Source organism: Theobroma cacao, chromosome 2 (genome assembly GCF_053813885.1).
Source record: "Theobroma cacao isolate CCN51 chromosome 2, ASM5381388v1, whole genome shotgun sequence".
Taxonomy (NCBI): domain Eukaryota; kingdom Viridiplantae; phylum Streptophyta; class Magnoliopsida; order Malvales; family Malvaceae; genus Theobroma; species Theobroma cacao.
This window is the reverse complement of record NC_142640.1, coordinates 4,067,866-4,080,913: the sequence shown is the minus strand read 5'-3', so window position 1 is coordinate 4,080,913 and position 13,048 is coordinate 4,067,866. Positions and strand designations below refer to the sequence as shown.

The window sequence follows — 13,048 nt, the reverse complement described above, 5'->3', positions numbered from 1 at the left end:
ATGGCATTTTCACAAGTTTACTAACTTTTAGATAATACATAATATCTTTTCTCATTTGGTGCAGAGATTGCTTAAAGGATAAACAAAAGAATCACGGCATATCATTTCTAAGTTCTAACTGGCAAATGTTATCCGCCATTGGAAAGTGTAAGAGCCCAAAAAAAGAATGTTCACCATGGAAATTAACTCAAGACAAAGAAGGCTTTGCTTTTTGTAGTCTCCATGTGAGATTTTATGAATAAATTCAGTGCCTTTCAAATAATAATAATAAAAAAAAGATAAAGAAGTGAAATTGGCAATATCAACAGGGTACCATTCCAACCACAACTCTAGGAAGCTGTCCCTGCCACATTTCTTGAAAGGGCAAGAAGATAATGACCAAATGATGTCCTCTTCTATCATATGCTCTACAGCCCATAGCTTTGCATGTTCCATTGTTGTGTAGTGGGTGACTTTAAGGGCAAAGCCGCAAAATCATAGACAGAAAAAATATATTTCTAAAAGTCAACAACACAACCACAGTTTGGTTTATTGGATGGGGTGGTTGATATCATGGAAATGCATGGCCGATGGTTCCATTCATCACCTTTCATAATTCCATGATTATTTCCCCATTCACAATGAATGATTGAAAGTGACTTGTATATATTCTTTTCTTTCTCCTTTCACTGGCGCAAAATTCTCTGGTATCTTATAACTTACTCAACAATATTAATTAAGTTAGTTAATTATACCCTCTTTTATTTCCTTCCCTACATTTAGCTCAAAAAAGTAAAGCGGCCATTCATGATGAGGGGAGGTTTTAAATGTCTATGGAAGGTGAGAATTATACTTGCCTTGTGTCAATCACAACCATGGTTTGAACTTAATATATATATATGCTTCACGAACCGACACTTTTGCCATTAAAATACACAAAAATTGATGTGATCATGTACCTAAAAGCTGGTGATCATACATTATTTATGATAGCTTTCGTTGAAATGGTTTAGTTGATATATTTCTTCTTCATGTCATTTATTAGGGCTTGAAAAAATGTCACAGATGGCAAATCGACACGTGCCTGGACATGGTGGAATGGAAGCCATATGTATAGCTCCTTACAGGTCAAGAAGGCTGCAGTATTGGCACTCACATGGGGCAAATTGATGTGGGTCACCCCTGACTCCGCTGTTTCAAAAAAGCGGCAAAATTAGCTCTAAATGCCCATTTTCTGTCAATTACTCATTTTCTTTTAACATGTTCTTTTGACTTCATTAGTGATCTATTGATTAATCAGAAGAGATGAAATTGTAAAAAGAAAGAGTTTCTTAAGGCACACGCTGGTGCTACTAGGCTGAGATAAACTCCTATGAAAAGAAATTTATGAGAAACGAGTGACTCGTGTAATCATTCCTTGCTTCATATTTAAGGTGATGAATGGAAATTTATGTTTGTTACTTATACGGACTTGATTTCAATGGAGAAACTGGAAAAAGATTAGAAAAGATTTGACAGCATTAGTACCAGAATGTTGACTTCTCAAACCACAGAAGGGACATGGAATTATTGGAAAATAATGGTAATAGCTGAATTGAGATCATGAAACAATGACAAATTCCACAACTAACACGTTTAATCCCCTACTTGTTGGTGTTGTAATCCCAAAGGGGGAAACAAAAGAAAGAAAAACATCAATCTTGTGCACAAAAGTTTTGTGTAGAAGTTAGAACATCGACTCCGTATGAGTCATGAATGCTTCTTTTTTCTTCCTTTTTGTCAATGTTGCCCCCCGTGAGCCAGCTATATACTACTCTTTTTCGACATATACATTATTGGTAGTAAAAAGTTGGAAGAAATTATAGTGGGATGGAAAGAACCAAAGAATTCTGAACTCAATCTTTTGATTCCCTGTACGATAGTTTTCACCTGATTTTCTTTCCAGTAAAATGGTTTAAGACAAAAATGGATTCTGTTGTTAAGTGGCATAGTAACCAAGTATATATAACAAACTCTTCCTCCGTGTCACATTCTTTCTTTTCTCACACTTCACCTCATTGTCAACATTTCTGATTTTCTGCTCACCCTCTCAAATCACTCTCTCTTCTTTGCTTTCTCTGCTGGAGAAAATGGGAGCCACCTCAGCTTCCCAGTTTTTCCTATGCATTGCAATGGTGTTTCTAAGTGTTAAAGTGACTCAGTGCAGTGTTAGCTATGACAGAAAGGCTCTTATCATTGATGGGCAAAGGAGAATTCTCCTTTCTGGGTCTATACATTATCCCAGAAGCACCCCTCAGGTACATTGTTTCCTCACATTTTCAATCTCATCCCACATTTTCTTGACAAATCATTGATCTTGTAGCCAACTTTTGTCACAAGTTTAGATGATGAAACGATGTGAATGTAATGCAGATGTGGGAAGGTCTTATACAGAAAGCTAAAGATGGTGGTTTGGATGCTATTGACACCTACGTGTTTTGGAACCTCCATGAACCTTCTCCAGGCAATGTATTTCGCTTCACTCAAAGTTTCTTTCTTTCTCCTTTGTTTCATCTGTTACGGTTTTCCTGTTTTTTTTCTCTTATGGAGTTCCAGTTTTCTTTTTGGGGTGTTAGTATAATTTTGAAGGGAGATATGATTTGGTTCGGTTCATCAAATTGGTCAAAAAAGCTGGGCTATACGTGAATCTTCGCATTGGGCCTTATATTTGTGGAGAATGGAATTTTGGGTAATGAGCATTCCTTCCATCGTGTAGACAACCTTTATGTATTTATATCTCATTGATGTTTTTTGTCTCTTTCCTCAGGGGCTTTCCTGTTTGGTTGAAGTATGTTCCTGGAATTAGCTTCAGAACAGATAATGAGCCGTTCAAGGTAAGGAGGTGTCTTATGTAGAGTAGAAATGACAAAGAAAAAACACAGATAAAAGCAATGCAAACCTTCGTGTGGTCCATTTCAGTACTAATTTTTATTGGCACATATTTTACAAGTTTTGGACATGCCTACCATCTTGCCAATATTGATGTTTCAGCAAGCAATGCAAAAGTTCACCCAAAAAATCGTCCAAATGATGAAGGATGAATACTTGTTTGAGTCTCAAGGTGGCCCTATCATCCTCTCCCAGGTATGGGCATGGCTTTGAGTTCTAATATGCTGAAGTTCTGCAAACCATGAAATGAGACATATCCATTTTGCTTCCAATTTGCAATATGTTCTGTTTGTTTGCAGATTGAAAATGAATATGAACCTGAAAGCAAGTCATTTGGATCTGCTGGTCAAGCTTATGTTAAATGGGCTGCGAACATGGCTGTTGGGCTGGACACTGGGGTTCCATGGGTTATGTGTAAGGAATATGATGCCCCAGATCCTGTGGTAAGCAAAACAGTACTACTTGTCTCAAATTCCCCCCGCAACCATTTTTGATATAAATAAATTGAATCAGCCATTGATGTTGTATTCAGAAGCTTCATATTAGCCTTAGATTATGAGAAAATTTTTCTGGTGTCTTTTTTCAATCCTGGTGACAGATAAATACGTGCAATGGTTTTTATTGTGACTATTTCTCTCCAAACAAGCCTTACAAACCTACATTATGGACTGAGGCATGGACTGGCTGGTAAACTTCGCACCCATCATCAAGCAAAATGGTCTTCCTCAGTTCTGTATTTTCTCCATAAGCTTACAAATGGTCCGTCTCTTTATGTAGGTTTTCAGACTTTGGTGGCCCAAATTACCTCAGGCCGGTTGAGGATTTAGCATTGGCCGTTGCCAGATTCATTCAAAAGGGTGGCTCCTTTGTCAATTACTACATGGTCTGTTAAACAACTTTGATTTCCCACATAGTTGATGATATTGGAAAGTTGCAACACATTATTGGATTAACATTCATGATACATTTCAGTTAAAATGTAGAAACTGACTCGCATGTGCCATACTAAGGAGAGGAGGAGAAAAGAAATTTCCCCTTTATCCTTTTCTTGATTCCCTGAAATTATCTATAAGGAAAATAATGAACTTTGCATCTGACAAAGGTTAATTAAAGTTGTACGAAGCATTTAAAGCTGTCATTTTCTTTTACTATTGAAAGGAACATTCCTGCAGTATAAGCTAAGCTTATTTGCCTTTTCTTTTCTGCAGTACCAGGGTGGAACCAACTTTGGAAGAACTGCTGGAGGTCCTTTCATTACTACCAGTTATGACTATGATGCTCCAATTGATGAATATGGTAAGAGTTCTTATCGGATAGCAGTCCCATTTTGACATGTTTACAATTCGAATACTTTTATTTAAATCTCATTTCAATCTTACTGCTCGAGCTAAACTCAAAACTCATGTGGCTTTTTGACATGTGACTGCTGGTGTATGTTAATTTGACAGGCTTGATCAGGCAACCTAAGTATGATCATCTAAAGGAACTCCATAAGGCCATTAAGTCGTGTGAAAAAGCTTTGGTTACTGCTGATCCTAACGTCATAGCTTTGGGAAGCTACGAGCAGGTGCCCGGACGTTCAGTCTAGAATCTCTGCTTCTTGAATAAACGTACTTGTTAAAAGTCTTACCAAGAAAATCAACTCAATGGTAACTATTCTCAGGCACATGTTTTCACTTCCAAGTCAGGCGGCTGTGCTGCATTTCTCTCCAACTATAATACACGGTCAGATGCAAGGGTGGCTTTTAATAATATGCACTATGACCTACCCCGTTGGTCCATCAGCATCCTTCCAGATTGCCAAAATGTTGCGTTCAACACTGCCAAAGTAAGTGATTGGACAATAGTCTTGTTTCTATCTTGGTTAGTCTACATTCTTAATTGGTAATTTGTTTTCAGTTCATTTATTGTGATGAGATGATAAAACCAGATACCATATCTCTTTCCAGGTTCGAATTAAAACATCGCAAGTGCAAATGCTGCCGACAAATGTGAAGTTGCAATCATGGGAGACGTTCACTGAAGATGTATATTCAGTGGAGGATGAGTCACCAATGACAGCCAATGGTCTCTTGGAACAATTAAACATCACGAGAGATACCAGTGATTATCTCTGGTACACAACCAGGTAAGATTAGACAGAATGTATCTCAGCTGAAATTAAATTGATATCTCAAACACAACCAAATATTTCCAATTACTCATTCGGTGATTTTTCCAGTGTCCATATAAATTCAGCCGAATCATTTCTTCATCGAGGTAAACTTCCCACCCTCAGCGTGCAATCAGCAGGGCATGGCATGCGTGTTTTTATAAATGGACAGCTTTCAGGTACATTATTCAGTTTCTCATTCCTGAGCTAATGCCTTTGGGTTAAGTTATTGAGAAGCTTTTCTACTGCTCAAAATTTACAGGATCAGCCTTTGGAACTCGGCAAAACAGGAGGTTTACTTTTACAGAGAATATAAACCTGCACCCTGGAATGAACAAGATTTCAATTCTCAGTATAGCGGTCGGCTTGCCGGTTGGTTCTCCAAATTCCATTTCAATCATAGACTAATTCTGACAATATGAAAAGAGTTTTGGAATCATATGACACAAGAAAAGGACCAAAGTTATATTGAACCAGGCATGTGCTAGCACAGTATTAAAAGACAACAAAGTTTTGGGCGGGAGACAAATAATTCAAAGATCTAACAATTATGCTGAGGTTTTAAGCATTAAAATCCCTTTTCTTTCTATTGAAATTGTTTTGCTGATTTCATCTTCAACTTTTGTGGTGTTGAAGAATATTGGTCCGCATTTTGAGACATGGGACACAGGAGTCCTAGGACCAGTTGTTCTGCATGGGCTAGATGAGGGACAAAGGGACTTAACCTGGCAGAAATGGTCATACAAGGTTGACCAATTTCTCTTCTGTGCTTTCATGGTTTCCCAGTGACTTTCTTCCTCATGATAGTTTCCCATTTACAGGTTGGCCTTAAGGGAGAAGTCAATAATCTAGGTTCACCAAATTCTATCCCATCAGTTGATTGGATCCAAGGATCCTTGGCAGCTCAGAAACAACATCCACTAACATGGTACAAGGTATGGGAAATGAAATAAAGCAATATATATCTGTCCTTGAGAAGGTAGCTTAACTAAACCCTTACAGATTATGGAATAAAAAAGAACTATGATTTCAACTTTCAGGCCTTTTTTGATGCTCCGGAAGGAGATGATCCCTTAGCTTTGGACATGGGCAGCATGGGAAAAGGTCAAGTATGGATCAATGGACAGAGCATAGGCCGATACTGGACTGCTTCAGCTAATGGTAATTGCAGTGAATGCAGCTATGTCGGTTCATTTCGTCAAACCAAATGCCATTTTGGTTGCGGCAATCCAACTCAGCAATGGTACAAGCTCCCCAAGAATTAATATTCATGAATGAAAACATTGAACACTACTTTTAACTTTCTTCCCAACGTGTCATGTTTTCAGGTACCATGTTCCCAGGTCCTGGTTGAAGTCAACACAAAATTTATTGGTGGTTTTTGAAGAAATTGGAGGGGATGCATCAAAGATTTCACTTGTAAAGAGATCGGTGACAAATAACTAAGTTCAAACATTAGGTAGCTTCTCAATTAAAGTGCCTATAAGCATCCCTAAAGGGAAGAAAGGAAGAGAAAAGAAGGATGATGGCATGCCCACCATCACTACGGAATTTAATACAAGTAGGACCTTGGCCTTTTGTACTACCATAGACAGCATAGTAGATGGGTTTAGGCTTCCAAATTGTATTCTTGTGGGGGCTGAAAACTACAGATGGAATTCATGATGGCTAGCCTTCCGACTCTTTTCCAGGTTTTTCTTTTCCGCCTGTGTTGATGGGCATCTTTTGGGGGATCTCCCATTACTTTCTACCCAAGAATTGCCTTGAAGGTGAGGTTAGAATTCAAGGACAGCCAAGGTTATGGCCCACTTTTTCCCTGATGAACGAAGTTGGTACAGCCTTCCTTTGAACCCTAGCTCATGAGGTATGATTCACCCAAGGAAATTCCATTTTCCATCTATAAGCTTCTGTTTTACTATCATTCATATTCAATCTGCTCCTCTATTGATTATTGAGATTGCATTAATTTCGTTTCTCTGCGTCAACCCCTGATCAAGATTGCCTGCATACTGATCTGAAAATCCAGCAATGACTACAAGAGTATGGGAGCAGCCCAAGAATAAGAAACAGTTTCGATTAGTCTTACCTTCTAAAAGGATTTCGTTAAGTTATTTCCTTCGTCTCATAAATATTTATTTTAATTCGATTTCTTTTAATCTAAATTTTAATTATTTTAAATATTCGATGAAATTAAATTTCACCATATTTAGCAATTACTTTATCCATATCTTTAAAAAAATTAATTTAAACATTAATTACGGGACGAAAAGAGTAATTTTTCTTTCAAAATAAACTCCTATACATATAAATTAATCAACTTGATAATTAGGGTGTTTATTCCTAAATCGGCAAACTTTTCAGTTTTCATTTAAAAGTTGACGTGTCCAAGAATTTCACTTTGATTTATTTTTCAATTATTTCCAGAAATACGTGACTTGACTTTGTTGGCTGTGCCCATCCGTTCATTTGTTTGAAATTAAAATTCATTTACTCCTATCAATACGTTCTACCACGTTTACATTTAATAAAACATCTTATTAATTTTTATATACGAAGATCCCATCATCCCCTTTCACATAAATTCCGTATTGAATAAATTAATTTTTGGGAAAAAAAATAGAAACTATGCGTAATTTGGCTTTTGTTACGAACCGAACTGGTTCCTGAACATCCAACGGTTCGGTTTGTACAAAAAGATTCCTGATCCGACAATGAACAGTTTGCTGATGGAGTCAAAACAAATTTTCCCATGTTGCAGAAAGTCAACATTCCTACCCCACCTGATACGCCGACATAAGTTACGATAATCACTTCAACCACATCCGTTAGATTTTCTCCCCCCTCTCTTCCCGACCTGACCTTTATGCCATTTATTCTCTGTGCTCATTTCTACGCTTCAATTTAGACATTTCCCATCATCCCTTTTTCCAACAAATTTCAACAAACTGAATTTTATTATTAAAAAAATATTTTTGTATAATCAATTTTAATAAAATTTATATTTGAGCTATTATAATTGTTTAAGTATGCATATATTATCTGTACACTATCACTTACTTTTTAAATATATCAAAATAAAAATTTAAAATCTTTCTAAATAAATATTTTAAAATTTTTTTAAATTTGTTCATTAACAATATGTTAATATTTGATTTATTTGATATTAAATAGAATTTATGAACTAATAATGTATAAAATATAAATATTTTTATTAATATACTTTTTCATAACATAATTTTTTAAGGGGAAAAAAGAGATTAGACTAGAAACCAAATGGCACCATATCTAATGGATAAGTTTCAATAGCTGAAAAAGATAATTATGTGGCAACATTTAGAGACAGCAAGCTTCCAAGAAAGCTCGCGTGGCAGCATCATAAACAATTATTTTCTCGAAACGCTCGACGTGGGCAGCACCTGAAGTTTTGTAAAGTAATCCTTGTTGCATCGAATCCCAACTCTCAGCTCCCTATAACGTGAACCGTCACCGCTCCCGCACGCTTCCTCCAAGCTTGAAAATCTTGTAACCAATCTAATCACCCTCTGACGTGTATCCTCACGTATCCTTCCTTTTCTACGCCCATGGAACCCCCCAACTTCCCCCCCAATTCCGATCTTATCCCCTCTTCAAACTCAGATCAGCGCTGATTAAACCCCCACACATAACTTCACCATAACCTCCGGAAAACACCGGAACTCAACTCCCCGCCAAAAAATAAATGAAGCAAAACAGGAAAAAAAAAAAAGGTTTAAGAGAATTTTAAAATAAATTAATTTTTTAAAATTTCTTTTTTGTCAGTCCACAATCTCTCTCTTGTCCTTGTGCATGCCTGTGTATTGTATTTCTCTGAACATTTGCTTACCCTTTTATTTGCCCTTTCTTTTCTTCCATGGCCAAAGCCAAAGCCCCAAGGCGAACTCTAGATTCTTATACAGTCAAACACATCAACAAAACAATTAAAGGTAAGCCAAAAGAAAAAAGAACTAAAGGATGGGAGCAAAAAGATTTTTTTTTAAAAGAAAAAAGAAGGGAGAAAATTTTGTAGTAGTTAAGGTTTTTCTAAAAGTTGTGGTGATTGGCAGCTGGAGATTGCGTGTTGATGCGACCAGCGGATCAATCAAAGCCGTCATACGTGGCGAGAATCGAGCGGATCGAGGCGGACGCACGAGGGGGAAACGTGAAGGTGCACGTGAGGTGGTACTATAGGCCGGAGGAGTCGATCGGAGGGAGGAGACAGTTCCATGGATCTAAAGAGGTTTTCTTGTCTGATCATTACGATGTGCAAAGCGCTGATACCATCGAAGGAAAGTGTACGGTCCATAGTTTCAAGAGCTATACCAAGCTTGACGCCGTTGGAAACGACGACTTCTTCTGTCGTTTTGAGTATAATTCCTCCACCGGTGCTTTCAATCCCGATCGCGTCGCCGTGTACGTTCCTTTTTTGTCGATATATTTTTTCTTTAATTTTTTGTTGTTATATATGTTCTTACTTCTGAGTGGATAGTGTTTTCCCTTTTTTATTAATTTTTTTTTCAAATTTTATAGATTTGTAGCGTAACGGGCAGTTCTTTTTTGGTTAGTTTTTTTCTAATGATGTTTCGATTACTTAACCGCTTGACTAAGATTATGGTAGTCAATATAAGTTGATTACACATTGACTTGAATATTAGAAAAGAAGATATTAAATTTTTTATGCTTGATTATTGAGTCATTTATGTTCTGCAACAATGATATTTTAATTTCTTAAAATTGTGCCTTTTGGGTATTTAGGTCGAAATTTTTACTTGGTTCATAGCTTAATACCTTGATCAATATATGTTCGGGAAAAATGTAATTAGATTTTGCTCATAGTCGTGCATTAGATAAATAAGGTTTCGTAAATTTAAATTTTTATATGGTTTCGTAGCTTAGTACATCATTTCTCGGTGTATTTACATGTGACTTCCTACTTAAATTATCGAAATTTTATTGATCAAAATGACAAACTTATTGGAAGGAATTGGTTAGAGCAAGTAAACTATTAATAAGAGTTGGAGTTTTTTGCCACTTCAGATTTTAGATTATTCTAATTTAAAACTTATCTGACTTTATTTAGTTTGTTATTTTAAACTGGCAGTTATTGCAAATGTGAGATGCCTTACAATCCTGATGACTTAATGGTTCAGTGCGAAGGTTGCAGTGACTGGTAAGTTGGATGCTTGGGGAGATAGCTATTTCAGTTGAGCCTTTTTTCACATCTTATTTGTCAAGTATTGTGGATGAATATTTTGTATGAGGCTGTTCAAAGTATGCAAGAAGAGTTCTCCAAAATGCTTTTCTACCTATAATTGTTCTATTTTTCTCAAAAATCTTTTTTAAGCTTGTAATAAATCAGTTCTTATATGCATCTATTCAAGGACATAAAAGTAATTTACTAGGGTAGTGGATAGGCTATAGTTTTAGCTGTTATTAATCAGCATGTCCTTTTTGAGAAAGATAAGAATGGTATTATTATAGCTGCCACTTGAGATAGGAGCAAAAATTGGTAAAGAAGTTCTAAAGTTTGGCCCTGTAGTGGAATGATGAAATTTCATTTGCTTCTGCCTCCCTCACTCCCCTTGTCTGCTGTGGAAACAAAACATCATTTTGTTCAGTTGGTTTTATGTTAGCATGGCTAGGGTTTAATTATCTTTTTCTTTTAAGACAATAGCTATAACTCCTTGTAGGCCTATATGGAAGCCAATTGTACAATTTTGATGCAATTAAAGCTTTTGTTGTCCTTTGCTGGACATGAAGAGCAGGGCCACACGATATTTTGTGAGAAGCTTATGTTATGTCAAAGATGGTGTACCATAAGTTTGACTTTGTATATCCCTTTGAGAATGTGCAGGGAAAGAGGGGGGGGGGTGGGGGGGTGGGGTGTGGTCCTACTGGTATATAGACCTTTAGCCTTTACATGCCCTGCAAAGTTGATTGGGTTGATATAAATTGTTTTGATATGGTCTTTGGTTAGATACACTGCTTACATATATAGCTCATGGATGTAGAAAATCAAGAATTATCAGCATTGAGTTGGTAGATTTTAAATTGAAAACTTGGATTGGATTAGTAGAAAATTCGGAGAATTACTCACTAAGCTTTATGAATTCTGTATTGTATTGATGTTTTAATTTTCTGTATTGTTATGAAGTAATACACATTGTTTAAAATTTAAGCAGTATTCAGAGTCTGAATGGTTTCTGTGAAATACAAAAATATTAACATGGAGTGAAGTCTCAAATGGATGAGAAGCACGCCGTAAACACAGATTTTGGCTACATTTTTATCTTGCGTAGCTTCTTAGGTTGAGGTTTGTGATTGAAGGTTGATCCTAGTTAGTGTTCTGGGTTTTTAGGTGCCAGACTCAGAAATACTATTCTTGGTCTGATTTACTTTCATGTATATTTTCGAAGGTTCCGTTCTTTGTTTAATCCATGAATTCTATGAATAAAATGCATCGAATTTATAGAGTATGCACTGAAAACTGTTGCCATATTCAGCATACTACTTTTGATTCAGGTTTCATCCTGCTTGTATAGAAATGACAGCAGAGGAGGCTAAACGACTTGACCACTTCTTTTGTGAAAGTTGTTCATCTGAAGGTCAGAAGAAGTTGCAGAACTCCCATGCCACTTCCAGACACTCAGATACAAAGGTATTCCTGCTTTCTTGTCCTTCAATTCAGCATGTACTTTATATCTTGCCTGGACTCAAGGTAACATGCATGTCTGATGGATATCAAGGTGGCATTGAAATGCCATTTATTTTATCCACATATTAAGCAGAATTATTAGATCCCAGCCAAATATATAATTATTCACCTATCCACGTACATTTGGCCTTCAGGATTAATGTTGGTCAAATCGGTATGTTCTTCTTAATTGATCATCAGTCCATGTTGCATTGATGCATAACAGGAATGCTTACATTAAAATCCACCTTCTTACCAGAAGGAGGCAGAAGAACCTTCAAAACTTGGTGTTGCTCATAATTCCCGAGCTATGGTCTGACTTTGCTATTCCTAAAATCTCCAATTCAGTTGTTCATTTGGCATGCTTTATCTTGTATGTATATGCCTGTTTTTGTGGCTTCAATTTCTGAGTTGAGAATATATCAGAGCCGTAGAGTGATAACAGTCACAGATATTGAGATATATAGAGTGATGACTTGATGTGTAAGTGAGAGTCCACAATGTTCATGCTAAGGAGTTAGAATATGGACTATGTACTTATCTCTTAGGAGAATGTTTGAGTCATTTTTAATTCAATAGAGGAAGCATAAGTTAGTGTTTGTTGAGTTTCATGTTGCACGTATGCATAAAGAGTGTAGTAGTGATAAAAAAATAGTGTACAATTGGGTATTCTCACTGGGTTTACGTTGTTCTGTGTTAGGTTATCTCTGCATGAGTATGGACCTCATACTGTAATGAGTCATCTTCTTTAATGAAAGTAGATAGAGGCTTCTCAGAGTGCTTATAGTTACCATATTCTGAATTATGCACTTGTTATAACGGTAACATTAACATGGTGTTTCAGGTGGATACAAAACGACGACGGAGGTGACAAAAAGTAAATAAACCTAGTGTTTTAGTCAAGAGGGCTGGAGTTGTTCTCGTTTTTAACCTTGCGTAGGCTTCAAGCAAACCAGAGGCAAATATATCTGCATCAAAATCTGTAGCCTTGTGAGTCGATGATGGTTGACAGTAACTGGTTTGAAAACCTATGTCCTGTTTATATGGTTTGAGGGTCAGTCAGTGAAGTCAACAATATGTTTGGTTGTATGTAATATCACGATGTAGGTTTCTCCTCTCTCTCTCTCTCTCTCTCTCTCGTTTACAAATTAGAGTTGTGTATAATCAAACTGTTTTTAACATATAAAAGAGCAACAGATTCCTGGTATTGTCTATTTCTCAAAACTTAGCAAAATGACTGACCTTATGGATAACCTTTGCAAAGTTTGGCGGTGTAATTC

General features: G+C 36.6%; 2 protein-coding genes across 2 annotated transcripts; both read left to right on the top strand.

Moving 5' to 3' along the window:
• The first annotated feature begins 1,688 nt into the window (after positions 1-1,688).
• LOC18607723 (beta-galactosidase 3-like) lies at positions 1,689-7,032 on the top strand. The gene is made up of 18 exons (XM_007042021.3): positions 1,689-2,276; positions 2,392-2,487; positions 2,595-2,707; positions 2,786-2,852; positions 3,010-3,102; positions 3,207-3,350; positions 3,506-3,594; positions 3,685-3,790; positions 4,116-4,203; positions 4,356-4,474; positions 4,571-4,735; positions 4,857-5,035; positions 5,129-5,238; positions 5,322-5,431; positions 5,696-5,806; positions 5,881-5,994; positions 6,100-6,302; positions 6,388-7,032. Exons 1-18 carry the CDS (start codon positions 2,109-2,111, stop codon positions 6,503-6,505), a joined length of 2,193 nt encoding a protein of 730 aa, XP_007042083.1. The 5' UTR covers positions 1,689-2,108; the 3' UTR covers positions 6,506-7,032.
• Positions 7,033-8,688: 1,656 nt separating this feature from the next.
• LOC18607722 (chromatin remodeling protein SHL) lies at positions 8,689-12,975 on the top strand. Its single transcript, XM_007042019.3, has 5 exons — positions 8,689-9,021; positions 9,142-9,487; positions 10,176-10,244; positions 11,597-11,732; positions 12,613-12,975. The coding sequence occupies exons 1-5, from the start codon at positions 8,949-8,951 to the stop codon at positions 12,637-12,639; spliced, it is 651 nt and encodes a 216-aa protein (XP_007042081.1). The 5' UTR covers positions 8,689-8,948; the 3' UTR covers positions 12,640-12,975.
• The last annotated feature ends 73 nt before the right edge of the window (positions 12,976-13,048 follow it).